Source organism: Protopterus annectens, chromosome 8.part0, assembly GCF_019279795.1.
Source record: "Protopterus annectens isolate FY-2018-M chromosome 8.part0, PAN1.0, whole genome shotgun sequence".
NCBI lineage: Eukaryota > Metazoa > Chordata > Ceratodontiformes > Protopteridae > Protopterus > Protopterus annectens.
This window is the reverse complement of record NC_056741.1, coordinates 1,797,306,447-1,797,323,166: the sequence shown is the minus strand read 5'-3', so window position 1 is coordinate 1,797,323,166 and position 16,720 is coordinate 1,797,306,447. Positions and strand designations below refer to the sequence as shown.

Here is a 16,720-nt window from a genome sequence, read left to right as displayed (position 1 = left end):
AGCAATACATTCTTTCTTTCTGATACAAAAGGGGATGTCGAGTGTTCAAGTTTTTACTTTTTCTTTTAAGGGGTGACGTCCACCTGAACAAGCTTAGAGGGTTCTGAGCCTTGGCACATTTTTAGCAGAGAATCCGAAATCTTCCCCTATAAGGATCCGAGGGCTTCCTCAAAGGCCGTCTGATATGAGTTGAGGTTTGTCACAGGGCTCAGTCATCTGCACGACCACAGGAGCCATACTACCCCCCTCTGGCAGGATCACAGCAGACAGGTCGTGAGATGAAGATTGGTGTACCATGGGTTTGCCCATCTCAGCAGGTACGTCTGATTCTGAGATGATAGCAGGAGAACCCCATATATGGCTGATGTCCAGGACTTCTGTCATGGTGTAATGGACCAAGCACTTCAGACAATAGTTCTCAAGGGAGGTATCAAGTGTGGATAGCTTAGACCATAGGGTTTTAGGAATAAACAACCAACAGGCAGGAATTATATTCATGTTCAGGATCTAGACAGAACAAACATTTAGTTTATAAGTCTTTGTATGAAATTTGTCTCCCACACACATACTTATCCCTCCCAACTGACATCTAACAATAATTAACAAGAGAGTTACAAAGTTTAGAAGGAAGGATCCCCAATGGGGCATTTACCTGGCCAGATAAGTGGAGCTACAGTACAGAGTGACCAAATGATCACAATCAGTTGGGTGCAACGACCTGTGTTTGGGCTAGTGGTGAGATAGTCTGAGGATCTCACATGTACGTCTGACATTATACCCTGACGCCTATGAGCTGAGGTCATCATACGTACGTAAGGCCTAGGAAGGTAAAGCTTTGGTACCCTGGCTGAACTTCAGCGAGCTGCAACACATCTGATAAAAATACTGCAACAGTGACTCAGTCAGGATATCATGAGAATTCAAGTCTATTTCTGTACCCTTTCTGTTAGGGATTCTTGCCATGCACATAATAAATAATGCTTCATAGTTTGCTGTAAAAGACCATACAGCCATCACGAACACCTTCTAAGCCAGAAAAGCATCATATTACTACATTTAAGACTTGGCATAGTTCATTGCTGACATGAAATTAGTAAAAAAAAATGTCAGTATGCCGTTTTGCAAAATGAAACACTGAAATGATACTTTCAGTTTCTCTCGTTCTGATGACATGCACTTTTGCGGCTTGGGGACCAGCTACCTTAATCCCTTCATCTTCTGGTCGCATACAGCATTTTCAGGTGGTGTGTTCTGTGGTAGTGTGTGGGATACTTTCTTCACTTATTGCTACTGCTTCCCCCTTTCATCTGCCAGGTGCATTACAAATTGTACAGGCAGATGAGATAACATGCTACAGTCTAGTATATCTGACTGGGACTGCCAAATGTTAAAACTTCCATAACATACTGTCCATAAATGAATTCACCAAGAAAAAATCATTTTGGGGCAAAAAATTTTTAATTATCCAGAACACTGACAGCTACTAAGATTAAACAAAGGCAAATCTAACATGGCAGACTAAAAGGCAAGAACAAAAATACAACGGCAGACTGTCTAAGTTTTCTTTACACACACACACACACACACACACACACACACACACACACACACACACACACACACACACACACACACACACACACACACACACACACACACACACACACACACACACACTGCATTCACTGCAGAAAGTGTAAGAAAAGCAAAGACAAAATACAATGGCAGACTACGTTTCCAACTTCTTCTCTTAGGCAAGCAATAGTAGTATTTGTTTTATTTGTAACAAGGTCAAGCACTCTCTATTCAAACTTGCAATATGCAGCTGTAGCAGTGTCTCACAAAGCAAACATGTTTTCTTGCCTAACCTGGTCAGAAATAAGGAATGAAATAATTTTAAGACAGACTTTGACATGTATATTTTAGTACTTCACCCAATTAATGGATTAAAACCTGACAAATTTAACACTAATTCCGGGTGCTTAAAGCATGTTTCATTACTATAGTTGCATTATGCACTAAATACTTCCCTACAGACATGGCACCTATAGTATTTACACTATTTGGAGTGCTTATGTACACAATGCACAGTCTGATCTTTTAAATGTATTTTTCAAAGGTACTTATATATTCAATTTTCTAGGTATAATTAATTTCTGACATGGACAGCCTCATGTGTGGCTACATCTGTCACCCTCCATTCTTAATGTTCTCACCTCCTGGATTCCCTTGTTTGTGATTCGTAAATACATGTCTCAGCTTCTGCTTTTCTTAGGCGTCTTACACAATTACACTGTGTGACAATGAAGTTTCCCCAAAGGGAAATATTTACCATAGAAACTTTTACTGATAGAACTTAACAAGGCCTCTCATGCTGAATCTAATACTGCACAGAAAAACACTCTTTCAAATCAAGTAAAATTTTAGTTAAAAGTCTGCCATGTCTCAAATAGCACTTTAGTGTACATCTGATTATCTCATTCGGTTATTTCATACAATAATACTGCACTAACAGGTTAAATGGACAAGCTCTGTAAATCACTAATCTGTTTCTTCAGATTCACAGTTGTGCTTCAGGTATCAGATGCATGGTGTTCCTTACCATGCATGACATCCTATTAAACTGTTTTGGTGTTCCCCATCACAGTGTCCCACATTCGCTTGTTCTACAAAAAACTATTAGGGAACTCACCCAGTACTTTGTGTCTGTAAGGTACACACCTTAATTTTGCCAACCCCAATCTTAAATGTGTGGTAGATCCACTGAGATTTGACCTATTACTGGATTATAAGTCTAGAGTACTAACCATTACACCACGGAACCAGATGGCTCACTGACATTTTGTGTTGCCTAAACTTTTTCAATATATGTACATATTTGTCCTATGCACTCTCCCCCAAAATACATTTTTATAGAAAAATGTTTAATGAACTGACAATGCACTATAAACAGACAACTTGAAAGTCAAACAGGTCTTAAGAACTGATAAACTACAGACAAACAAGACTATTACACAGTTCTTAGTCTTAGCATACACACTTCAAAACTAACTAACATATCAGAACAATCTAAAAGAAGTGGGTGGGAACATCAGAACTGCTCACCTTCTGTATCAAGGTCCACTGCTAAATTCTGGAAAATGTCCATGTGGGCTGAATGGGTGATGGTACTCATGGAGGGAGTGCTGCCTTTGTTGTGAATATGTGCAATAGCTTGAGTACCAACATATAGTACCAGTGCATTAATTAGTTGAATGTTGTATCGATTGCCAGGCTCATTTGAAACCTAGAAAGAAATACATTTGTTTTCCAAGGATGCAAATTCATACAGGGAAAAAATGCAATTTGCTATATCTTTTTAGTACAACTGTAAGTAATGCTCTTCCATCTGTCCTTTTTTTTAAAGACCTTTATTAAATCTTCATTTAAAACAGACACACAGTAATAGTAGAGGAATTGTATTAAAACTTATTTTCATTTGCATACATTACACATTTTCTTAAAGGTAAAGCACTAGGCTAGTTGTCCTTAACGGGCTATTTTTGTGCTCGAAATAACCTAACCCATTTGGTTACAGATATTCCTTACCCACTGATAACTATATATTACCCCTACTGAGAATAACTGGGATCAATCATACTGTAGATGATTTGAGGAGACTCATGCATGGTATAAAGCCCTTAGGAGTTGCCTCTGTCCATTACTGGTAACGGGTGCAGTCCTGGGGTAAATTTTCTGTTTCCCATCCATAGATCTTAGTTGTGTTTGAATATGGACAGGGATGAACTTTGTTTTGTGTGGATGGACAGCCTGTCCCACAGCAGCTGTATCCTCCGAGATATATCTGTCCCTACAAACTGTTCTGTTGAGGTTTCAGAATAGGTTTGTATCCACAGACAGAATATTTCTAATGCTATAGGACTTGCTTATGTGCAGTAAATCTATTAGTAATGGGTCGGAGGATGCCTTGTATTACAGACTCAGGCCATGTCTTAGCAGTCTACAGGATACAGAGTATAGTGACAGGGCTTTGAGTCGGTTCACATAGGACATGTTGTTTGGGCTATATCTTTTTTAGTAAGGTACCTCTGTGGCCATTCCAGTTATTGTATGTGACTAGGCAGATATTTGTTCATGGGGGAATTAAATTCAATGACTGGCCTAATAAGGGGTAAGTAAAGGGGGACATTAACATCCCTATATGTAGACACAATCTCTTTATTAGCTGTGCAATATAGGAGGACTTTCTTACAATAGACACACATTGATCAAAAGTTAGGTCACTCTGCCCACTAAGTTCCCAAATCCTGAACAACCGTGTGAACTCTTAGGGGCATATTGCCAATATGGTAGTTCCCTGGGGTAGAGGACTTCCCAAAGGATACAATAATGCATTTTTTGGCATTCAGTTTTAGTCCATGATTTTGGCACCCAGTTATTTGAGACAAACTTTCCTGCAGGATGGCACTGTGGGATTCAATGACTGCTCTTAGATTGTAGTCTTCTGCAAATTTAGCCAGTAGAGCCCTTTGGTATTGACTTTTACTTCAGAAAAGTGCATGAGAACCAGACATTGTCCAAGAGGAGAACCCTGGGGTGCTCCGCTGGTGACTGGTCTCTTTATGGGCGTAACTTCCCCTACTTTGATTATCTGCACCCTTTCTGTGAGCCAACTGGCAATCCAGCAGGTGATACAGGAGTTTATTCCCAAGTTTATTCAGCTTTTCTTCTATGACTGAGTGGGGAACTGCATCAAATGCTTTTGTCAGTTGAGGTATGCGATATGTACTGTTTTGCCTTCATCCATTGCTTTGGTAACCTTAAAAAACATCAGATCTGAAGTAGGAACTTCATTTGTCAGCAACCTGTGGGATACGGATCCGATCTGGGATCCGAGCCGGCAACTTCTAACATAGCATAGATCCGAGCTCCTAGCACCTCCCCCTTACCCATAATCCCCTGCCTGCCCTAACTGACCTCAGATCTAGTTTGCCGCTCTTCAAGCAACAGCTAGGTTTCAGAGCTCTTGGCGTTTTGCGAGAAAAAAAGTTTTTGTATTTTTTCTTCTGAGTGACTGGTTGTGTGTGTGATAGGTTTACCCTTTCTCCTTTTTATATTTATAACATATTTGTTTTAATTTAAGTATAATTCTCCCTCCCCCGCTGGTCGTAGCGTGTGTGTGTGACTGAATTAGGGGCCTAGTGAGTGTGCTTTCCTACAATATGTCGGAGGCCCCTAAGGCAATTTTTTCGAAATGCACAGTGTGTTGTCACAAGCTTTCACTGGCTGATGGCCACACTCTGTGCGTTAGGTGCCTTCAGGTTGAACACCTCTCTTCGGGGTGCGCGATTTGCACGGCGTTCAACCCCAGGGTACTTAAGGATCGAAGGTCGAAGCTAGTTCTGGTGGGCCTTCTACCCCCAGACTCTGCTTTGGCCTCCGGTGCTTCGGTGCCCGCTACCCCCCCAGTAGCGGTCACCCCTGCCTCCCTTCCTCCGACCAGGACTCAACCTCCCGCTTCGGCTCCGGAGGATAGGGAGGCCAGGAAAGAGAAGCGGCGGGAGAAGCACCTTAAGCGGCGGGCCAAGGACTCTTCATCGGCCCTGACCCCCAAGAGGGCTTCCCCGTCCAAGTCTTCTCGGTCTCCTCCTCCATGAATCCGATCCCCTTGTTTCTCCCTGGGACCCGAGGAGGAGGTGATCCGGTCCCCGTCAAGGTCATCGAGGCGACACTCCAGGTCTGCCTCGGTGGCCTCGTCGAGGTCCACTTTTAGCATGTCTGATGCGGATATGGACCGGATGATGAGGAGATTCATCCAGGCCCAGATGCAGATAGGAGTGCTCTTGCCTCCCCCCCCTCTGGGGGGGAGCTCGACCCCCTTTTTCGCTCCGATAGCTCCTTCTCCGACCCGCATTCCGGGCTCGGAGCCGAGCCACGTTGGCTCCGGGGGTAGGTTGGAGCCGACCATGCTGGGCATGTCGGCTCCGACTATTCCCTCGAGTCTGTCGGATCCGACCTCTCGGAGCCGTGGGCCGAGCTTCGGATCTGAGGGATTTGGTGTGCTTTCTGCTGAGTCCCGGTCGGAGCACACTGGTCCTTCGGATCAGACGTTCTCGGTGCCGGGTCCAATCCCCGCTTCGGATCCGAGTGGGAGTCGGATCTCGGATCCGTCTGAGAGCGGCTCCCCCTCGGCTTTCACTGCGGTCGACAGGGCACTGTCGAGTGCTTCCAGGCCTCCGGTCCTGGCTTCGGCTCCTTCCTGCACTCCTTCTCATCTGGTCCTGGCTCCCCTCATCCGGCCCTCTGGGCAGCCTGCCTCAGCACCTTTAGGAGTTCCAGTGTAACAGGTTACAGCCCGTGAGGACTCCTCGGACAGCCCCCCGAGGAGATTCCCCACAAGGCAAAGTGAAAAAGGAGGCACATAGACTCCCCTGAGAGTCTCACAGAAGATACGGACTTGGATGAAGGGGAAGGCTCCCCGAGATCACCCCCTGAGGATGTCTCCTTTGGAGACATCATGGAAATGCTCAAAATCAGAGGTGTGTGGTCTGCCTCCAAGGCTTCCTCTGACGAGTCCGTATTCCTTGAGGCGTTCGAGGCAGGACCATCTACCTCTTGGGTGTCCCCTCCACCCGACCCCCTGGTGGATCTCATATCCTCTAGGGCTTGGAAGGAACCGGACACCGTAGAGCCGATCCCCAAGCGCCCAGACAAAAATTTGAGCCCCCCTGCAGAGAGATCACATTGGAGCAGAGGTCCCCCTGTGGATGCCATGTTGGTGGCTGTAGCCACTAAGAAAGAGTTGGCTCAGGAGAGCCCCACGGTTCATCCTCCGAGCAAGGAGTCTTGCGCAATGGACCGTCTTGGGAAGCGGGCCTTCAGTTCAGCGACCTTCTCTATGAGGGCCTTGAACTATATGGCACACGTTATTAGGATGCAGCGGGACCTAATTAAGGAATACGCTGCCCCCCCCGGGGTCCATGTCCGAGGGAGACAAGGATTTGTACTCTTCCCAAATGGCCACCCTCCGCTCTATCTCTAATACCTCTATGCAGCTATTGTCTCATGCTACAGAGGGAGCCGCTAGAGCAGGCGGAGTCGGGCTTGTCATGAGGAGACAGGCCTGGCTCCATCAGTGTGACTTCACGGAACCCTTTAAGGCGTCATTCACGAATGCCCCTTTTGATGGTTCTGCACTGCTCGGCAAAACCATTCGCGACACTCTTGTCCAGAGCGAGAAAGATGGGAAGATCTTGTCTGCCGTCTGAGTCCGCTTCTCTGCACCCCAGAGGTCCTTTTCCAAGAACCAAAAGGGTCAGAAGAAGATGTGGTTCCGAAAATCGCATCAATCTCCGTCTGCTCAGGACAACCAGTCCTCTCATGGCAGAGGAGGACAGGGAGGACGCCGCCCCAGAGGCAGAGGGGGTCCGAGGAATTTTGGGTCCAGAGAACCTTTCTCTGAGAGGCCCACGCAGAACCCCTGAGGGGTTTCCCGACTGCTCCACCCTGGAGGCAGTCGGGGGGCGTTTTTCAAAGCACCTGGCAAAATGGGAGTCCATAACAACAGATCGTTGGGTGCTTCGCATTATATCCAGAGGTTATCTCATTCCCTTCATAGCCAACCCCAGAATCAGAAGCCTTCCCGACGTCCCACCCAGTCAAAAGACGGCGGCCGCTGCAGAAATTCAGCAGCTTCTACAAAAAAGAGCCATCCAGCCCGACCCCCAGATCAAGTCGGATCAGGGTTTTATTCCAGGTTCTTTCTGGTGCCAAAAAAGACGGGGGACTTGAGGTCCATCCTCAACCTCTCTTTCCTAAACCTGGCGGTACCCAAACAAAAGTTCCGAATGGTCACGTTGCAATCCATCCTCCCCTTATTGCGGGAGGACGACTGGATGTGCTCTATAGACCTCAAGGATGCGTACTATCACGTTCTAGTGGACAGGCGTTCCAGGAGGTTTCTCCGCTTCCAGCTGGGAGCCAGTCACTTTCAATTCAGGGTCCTCCCCTTCGGTCTCACCTCAGCCCCCAGGGTGTTCACCAAGGTAGTAGCGGCCCACCTGAGACTCCAGGGAATTCAGGTCTTTCCATACCTGGACGACTTGACTCCTCACAGCCCCAACAAGGCATCTACTTTGCTAAGGCACGGAGTATTTTCTCGGTCTGGCTCCACTATTAGGATTAACCATCAACATGACCAAATCCTCTCTCATCCCTACACAGATGCTAGATTTTATAGGGGGCAAGACTGGATTCCAGACAAATGCTTGCGTTCTTGACTCCAGATCGACTTCGGAACCTGATGTTACACGTGCAGGCCATTCTTCATCTGCAAACTCCTTCGGCGGAATTGATTCTGAGACCCGGTTGAACATGAGGATACAGTGGACCCTCCAGGTACAATGGTCCCTGTCTTGCAACCCTCTGTCTCACCCAGTTTCCTTAAGCAAGGTTTGCAGAAAATCGCTCCTGTGGTGGCTCCAGTCTCCCAACCTCCACACGGGCCGTCCCTTCTCACTACCTCCACCAGTCGACAGTGACCACGGACGCTTCTCGCCTGGGGTGGGGGGGCATTTTTCAGGCAGAACAGTCCAAGGCACGTGGAACGACGTAGAGACCTCTTTGCATATCAACGTCCTAGAGATGAGAGCGGTGCTTTTGACGTTGCAAGCACTACACAACTCTCTTCCGGTAGGGACAATTGCGGTACAGACAGACAACGTCGGTAGTCTGGTACATCAACAAACAGGGGGGAACCAAGTCTTACCCCCTTTGCCGCGAGGCCATGAGAGTGTGGGAATGGGCGATTTCCACCAACCGCTTCCTCATAGCAACGCACATTCCGGGACGGTCCAACATTTTAGCGGACAGGCTCAGTCGTACTATTTTGACTCCTTACGAGTGGTCTCTCAACCACCGAGTGGCAGAGCAAGTATTTGCCTGATGGGGGCGACCTTGTTGCAATCTTTTTGCCTCTCCTTCAAACACGAAATGCAACGATTACTTCGCTCTGATTCCCCCCACCGGGGAAGTCCCCGAGAGACTCTCTGGTTCATGCTTGGTCTCCCGGTCTGCTTTATGCTTACCCTCCTCTACCCCTGATGTTGAAATTGTTACAGAAAGCCAGGCAGCTGGGGAGCAGAATGATCCTCATTGCCCCATTCTGGCCTTGTCAGACGTGGTTCCCTTACCTATGGTCTCACCTAGTGTATCCACCATGGATTCTGGATCCCATTCCGGATCTCATCTCTCATCCTCTCAGTCTTCCGACTCCGAACCTGGTCAACCTCAAGGTGACGGCTTGGTTGCTCCAGTTCCACTCCTCATAAGGACTCCCGGGATCTCATCACTGGTCAAAGCCATTCTTGTAGCAGCTCACAAGCCTTCCACCAGGAAGGTTTATCGGAGTAAGTGGAAACGCTTCACCATTTGGGCAAAACACCGTCGTTTAGACCCTTTTACAGCCCCGATATCATTGATTCTAGATTTTCTAACCTCTCTCTTTCACCAGGGGGCTAGTTCTTCCACAGTCGAGGTACAGCTGGCAGCAATCTCATACTACCATGTGGGGCAAGAGTCTGGTCCCATTATCACTTCCAAACTGTGTAAGACCTTCCTCAAGGGTACCTTCCTCCTTCGGCCTCCAGTTAAAGAGGTGGTACCTCCATGGGATTTATCCTTAGTCTTGCAGGCCTTGACTGGTCCCCCATTCGAACCGGCTGCCACGGTTGATCTCAAACTTCTCTCTTGGAAGACAGCCTTTTTGGTGGCCATAACTTCAGCCAAAAGGGTATCGGAATTGCAAGCCCTTTGTGTCAAACCACCATATTTGGTTTTTCACCCGGATAGGGTTTACCTCGGAATCAACCCGTCCTTTCTACCCAAGGTATCTTCAGAAGCGAACATCAATCAATCCATCAATCTCCCAGTGTTTTTCCCCAACTTTCATAACAAAGGAGAGTACAAGCTTCATTCCTTGGACGTACACAGACAATTACGTTTTTATATCCACAGAACTGCTGGTCATAGGCAATCCGATCAGTTGTTTATCTCCTTTGCCAAAAGTAATTTCGGAAAATCAATTTCTAAGGTTTCTCTCTCTAGATGGATCTCGAGCTGTATTCTGTTAGCATATCAGAGTTCGGGAAGGCCTGCACCTCAAGGAGTCCGTGCTCATTCTACTAGGGCCGTTGCCACTTCTGCGGCCTTTCAAGCTAGGGTTCCACTGGATGACATTTGTTCCGCAGCCACTTGGGCTTCATCTCACACCTTTATCAGCCATTATAAAATAGATGTTGTTTCCCGAGGTAGAGTGTCCTTTGGCTCTGCGGTGCTCCGGAATATCCTTCCATGAAGGCCACCCAAGACTTGGGTAGCTGGGGACTCTGTCCCACAGGTTGCTGACAAATGAAGTTCCTACTTCAGATTAAGAAGTTATGTACTCACCATAACGTTCCATCTGAGTAGGTATCTTCATTTGTCTGCAACCACCCCCCCCTCCTTCCCCCTGACCGATTGGATCGCTCTTGTGTTATTAGCATATGTTCCCATTGGGACACTTATCTGTTGTGTTATGGGGTAAACTTGATCTGAGGTCAGTTAGGGCAGGCAGGGGATTATGGGTAAGGGGGAGGAGCTAGGAGCTCGGATCTATGCTATGTTAGAAGTTGCCGGCTCGGATTGGAGATCGGATCCGTATCCCACAGGTTGCAGACAAATGAAGATACCTACTCAGATGGAACGTTATGGTGAGTACATAACTTCTTAGTTGAGTAAGCATGATCTGCCCTTGACGAATCCAATCTGCGACTGGGTCCAGTATGGGTGTAGAATCTGTTTTCCAAATCAGGGACTTCAAAGCAGAATAAAGCAGAAGACAGAAGTTCTGTCATTTCCAAAAATCCACATTAGCAGGAATAAATTCAGTAGCATTATGATTAAATAGCACCTTCAATGTAAGGTGTGGCCAAAAATGGTTTCCACCAAAAGTAGCCTGATCTGCGAGCACACAGTCTTAAAAGTAAAAGCTAAAAAAACACGAGAGGAGATTAAACAAATAATTTAAAACATCCATTTTTGAAGGGGTGATCAAACCATTACTTGTACACACACACTGCAAAACCTTTTCCAGTCAAACATGATTTTCTAGTAACAGTTTCCTAGCTTTTTTGCAAAAGTTCCAGAACCTGGACAGAAAACGTATTACCTGAGATCAAAATGCTTCAAAGCAATGACATGAAGGAAAGCAGAACTGTGTAAGTAAACTTACTATAAAAGTAGATGTGCAAATTAACATAAAGCTTTCTGCCTTTAGAATACCCTTCAGATAAACTGGAACTAGAGGGAATGCAAAAAGAAGCTTTCCTTTCCACAGTCCTGTCTGCTGTTAAGTCTATGGACATGGGTATTACCTTTTGAAAAGAGATGAAAATGTTCCATGTGACTTCTTTTCTTAAGCTGAACAGATCTTGAAAAAAAATACAGGGTAAAGCAGTCACTTGTGACCTAAACTAACTACTTAATTTAAAATGGTCAACAATAACACTTTCATCTTGTCAGGAGAAAAGTACCCAATTGAAGACTTGCAGTCAAAGCACACACAGCTGCATGACCAGCCTGCAAATTTTGAAATCCAACGCTTCCTTCCTTTCTTGTTTACACCTCCTTCCCCACCAGCACCACTACACACAACTGCAGTGTTGTTCACCACCACCTGAATTACTTCCAAAAAGCAGTATATTCTTGAAAACTGAGTGATAGTGCTTCAAAATATCTTACTGATATACAACTCAATTTGGGAACAACTCTGCTGAATTATCTCCCCTTCGAAATGAGTGACATATCCTGAATCCCACCCATCTGCTTTAAAGTCAGGGTACCATGAAGGGGGTCTTAAATGGCCTATCAAGATTCTCAAAAGGCAACTTCACCAATCCTTCAAGGTCCTTGATTACAGATGGAATTAATGGAAGCTTCTATTCTAATCAGTTGTCTTATCCCAATCCAGTATTGATAATGGACATGTGAACAGATCCCAGAATCATCGTTTTGGCTGAGACGGTGCATACTCCAAAATATGGACACCATATTCTGTATCCTTTCCTAAGTAAGCATCCAGTATGTGCCAGCACAGAATGGGATGCTCAACAATCGTAAGTTTGCAAATGATGGCCTGCATCTCTTGCTCCAAATCTTCATATAAAGGCTAAAATATTTGATATCTACTGCTACGATAAGTTTACTTGTACAACTTTATTATCTTCATCCCTAAAATTTATGGTAGATGACGATAGCTTAGAACAGCTGGGAGGTGGGGAGGAGCAGGGGGTCCGGGAGCCTCTGAAGAATGATTCTAGCAAGTCCTGACTTGACCTGGAGAAGAAATCTAGACTGCAGTGCTTTATAAAAGTATGTGTAGAGGACCAAGGTGCTGATTTTTAGAATACTTCAGTCTCTAAATCTTTTCAAAAAGCCATACAGGAAGCCAATGCTTTGGCAGAGTGTGTCTTTACCCTGTCTGGAATATAGTTTTGTTCTGGCAGGAATAACAAAAGGTAATAGCCTGAGACAACCACTTTGAAACATTCTGCTTTGACAAAGGTTGTCCCTTCTTACATTCATAAGAAATGAACTGATCAGAAGTTCCAAAAGATTTTATTTTTGGCAAGATAGTACCACAGTTCCCTGTGGACATCCAAGGTATGAAGTATCCATTCTCCCTCATGTTTTGGTTCAAAGAAGAACACAGGGAGATGAAAAGTTTGGCTTAAAGAAAACTCTGATATCACTTTAGGTATACAGGGATTCATTATCAAAGAAACCTTAACTCTGTGGGAAATAAGGCTGGCCCCACCATAACCCACCATAACAGCTTGCAATTCAGATACTCGGAACAATCAGTAAAACTGTTTTCCATGTTAAGGGCCTCAAGTCAGCCAGATGATCTGGTTCAAATGGAGAAAATGTTAGCTCTTCAGACACAATTAAGATTCCAAAGATGAGCCACACCTTTCTTGGAGATCTCCTATGCAACAGATTTTTCAAAAATATTTTGACATGACGATGCCTTGAAAAAGGGGGTTCCATTGGCAGACATGCTGAAATGGCTGACAGCGAAGTAAGGCAAGCTGCAGGAAAGTAAAACACACACACACACACACACACACACACACACACACAGTAAAACCAGAGAAACACTAGTACTGAATGGGTGCTGGTTACGTTACTGGCACCAGCTAGAATGCATTTTCTATTTGTGTATATATGGCCTTCTAGTACCAAGCTTTGCCTCCATTAGTACTGGGTGCTTATCCTCAGTAAACATGTACCTAGAAGATATTAAGACCCCATAATCCAGACATTCAGCTTAAGTTATTTGGGGCTGGGATGTATCACACACTCCTGTTCTTATGTGAACAGATCCAGTCTGTGAGAAAGCTTGCTTGACTGCCCCAGGTCAAATCCAAAAGAAATGAGAATGAACCACTTACTGCCTGGGCCAGAAGGAAGTGACCACACTGATCTTGGGGGATTCCTTCTCTATGTTCATAAGTACCCTGGATATCAGTGGAAAAGTATACAGGAACCTTCCACTCCAAGGAAAATAAAAGGCACCCATCTTCTAGGCCTTCTTGCATGGAGTCCTGGAGCAGAATTCTGCCAATTGATTACGCAGAGGAGGCAAAAAGGTTTACTTGTGGAACTCCCCACAGAGAGATCAAATCTTGGAATACCACCCTGACCTAGTCTCCATTTGTGAGGGGCTGATGGTGTCCTGATCAGCTTGTCTACCACACAGTTTCACTCTGTCGGAAAGTAGGATAACTGCAGTGTGAGACTGTGCTGTAAAGCTATATCCGATGCTAACAGAGCTAGTCTGCATAGGGGGCAAGATCTGGTTCCCCTTGCTTGCCTATGTACCACATCACTGTGGTACTGTCTAACAACCTGAAGTGGTCCTAAAGGCCAGAGGTGATTCATACAATTGAATGCTTTGATAAGGGAAGTATATCTTATGTTTAAGTGCTTGGGTTTGTTTTCTGAGATACCCTGCACTTATCCCCCTTGACACTGCTCCCCAAGCAAAGTCCAAGGTGTGTACAGTGACTGATTGACTGCTCTGGAGCAGGAGGAGGGAAAGGAAGACCTGGACTCAAGGGATATTTGATGTCCTCACCAAGTGATTTCCTCTACTCAAAAATCCCAGAACTGCAATCTGAAAAGATAACAGATGTTGGTGCTGGGGCCAGAGACTTCAGATACCACTACATCTTTCTCTTGTGAAGTCCTGCTAGAGGTAGTACGCGAATCAGGACTGCCATGAAATCCTGACTCCTGAGGTATTCCCTTGCAGTGACTGAAGTTTGTTTGGAAAACGCCAGAAGTAGATCTAAATATAGATTCTATTTTTTTTCTTGTGAAAGAAAAAGTTGTCTTACCATAACAGTCCATCTGTGTTGTTCATCTTCTTTCATTCATCACTGATGGGTTTAGTTCCCAGCCCTCGGAACAGAGTCGGCCTTTTTACCAAGCTCATGCCAGCCAAAAAACTCTCTAGCTAAGTCTCTACCCAGAATGCTCTTCTCCCCGTTACCTCAGATCGAGTTTGATAGAGAAAAAAAAGTAAAGCCGAGACCATTTCTGCACATATACCCTAAGGCACCACTTAGACCCAAAGCATCCCCCAAGGAGCCTTTGGTGGGGGAAGGAGGGTGGGAAGTGATGATTGAAAGAAGATGCACAACACAGACGGAACGTTATGTTAAAACATAACTTCTTTATCCGATGTTGTTAATCCTCTTTCCATTCATCACTGATGGGACAGAATCCCAAGCTACCATGAGGTCCATGAGCAGCCCTTATGGAAGAATATTCTTGAGTACCACTGAGCCAAAGGCAGCTCTCCCTCTGGAGACAAAGTCCAATTTGTAATGACTGATAAAGGTATGAGGCTTAGCCCAAGTAGCTTCTGCACAGATGTCATCCATAGAAGCCCTGGAATGGAATGCTAGAGATGTTGCCATACATCTAGTGGAGTGAGTTTTAACTTTTAGCATGGGTTCATTATTGGGGGAATAGATGAAACGTATGCAGTCCCTTAGCGATCTTGATAATGTAACCTTGGAAACAACCTCTCCCATTCTGGGCCCAGAAAAGGACAAGAAAAGCTGTTCAGATTTACGGGTAGGTTTGGTCCTGCCTAAGTAAAATCTCAATCGTCTATGTATGTCTAAGGAGTGAAGGCAATACTCTCCTCTATTGGCAAAATTCGGAAAGAACACTGGTAGGTCAATGTTCTGGTTAATGGAGAATTCAGAAACAATACTGGGAAGAAAAGATGGATTCACCCAAAGTGATACTCTGTCTTTATGAAAAAACAGATAGGGCCTCTTGATACACAATGCTTGCAGCTCCAAGGCTCTTCTGGCAGAGGTAATGGCTACCAAGAACAAGGATTTCCAAGATAAAAACTTCAGGACAAACTTTGCAGCAGGATCAAAAGGTTTTTGAGTTAAAGACTGAAGGACTAAAATGAGATTCCACGGTTCCACGGGCTGTCTGACAGGAGGCCTGATATGAGAGGTCCCCTTGAGGAAAGCCTTGCAAAGACATAACTAGATAAGAGGGGTACCATCTATACCATTGCGGAAATTGGAGATTGCCACCAGATGTACTCATACAGTAGAGGCAGAGGCTTCATTATCAAAAAACTTAGTAAAGTATTAAAGTACTGCAGTAACTGGAGCCAAATACCGGTCTAGCATGTTATTCTTGGACCAGATCGAGAACCTTTTCCATTTATCTTGATATAGTCTTCTGGTAGATAGTTTGTGAGAGGTTAGAATGATGTCTCGAACAGATGGAGAGACTAGCTTGCCTGGCGACTAGTGGAAGTGGAGAAACCCAGCTGTTAGCTTGAGACTGGAGAGATTCGTGTGACTCAACCCTTGGGGGCGAGTAATCAGATCTCGTACAGGGTCCAGAATCCATGGTGGGTATACTAGGTGAGGCCGAAGGAAGGGGAACCAAACTTGTTAAGGCCAGAATGGGGCTATGAGGATCACCCTGCATCAAAACAGAGGAGCTTTCTTTAGAAATTGTGGGATCAGAGGAATGGGAGGATAAGTGCAGAGAATTCCCGTGGGCCAATCGTGGATCAGAGCATCCCTCGTAGACTCCCTCTCTGGGGGAAGTGGGGCGAAATAGCTGCTGCACTTGTTTGATGTGGAGGCGAAAAGATCACAGCAAGGCTTGCCCCAGTGGCTGAAGGTTAATGATGCCACCTCAGGGTTGAGGGACCACTCGTGAGGCATTAGGATGCACCTGCTCAGTTTGTCTGCAATCACGTTGGAGCTCCCCGGGATATGCGTTGCTATCAGAAAGCAGTTGGAAGCTATCGCCCACTGCCAAATTCTCATGGCTTCTCGACATAGGGGGTAGGACTTGGTTCCTCCTTGCTTGTTGACATACCAGAACACTGACATATTGTCTGATTGAATCGCAATTGTCCCGGAAAGGAGAGCTGAATGGAAGGCCTGCAAGACTAACAGCACAGCTCTTTCTGAGGTGGACCATGTGCCTTGGACAGTCTTTTCATTGGAAATGGCCTCCAAACCCGATAAGGGAAGCATCTGTGGTCACACTGGCTGAGGGGATTGAAATGGATGACTCCACAGTTCTTCGTCTGGCCTCATCCACCAAAGCAGGTCTTGTTTGCAAG

At 45.6% G+C, this 16,720-nt stretch overlaps 1 protein-coding gene across 1 annotated transcript in view; it reads right to left on the bottom strand.

Annotated features, from left to right (window-relative positions):
* The window catches only part of CNOT1 (CCR4-NOT transcription complex subunit 1), a 4,219,019-nt gene that overhangs the window by 93,701 nt on the left and 4,108,598 nt on the right, over positions 1 to 16,720 (bottom strand). Inside the window, exon 46 of the mRNA XM_044079520.1 lies at positions 3,106 to 3,286. Within this exon, the coding sequence (XP_043935455.1) occupies positions 3,106 to 3,286 (181 nt within the window). The remainder of the gene's footprint in view (positions 1 to 3,105; positions 3,287 to 16,720) is intronic.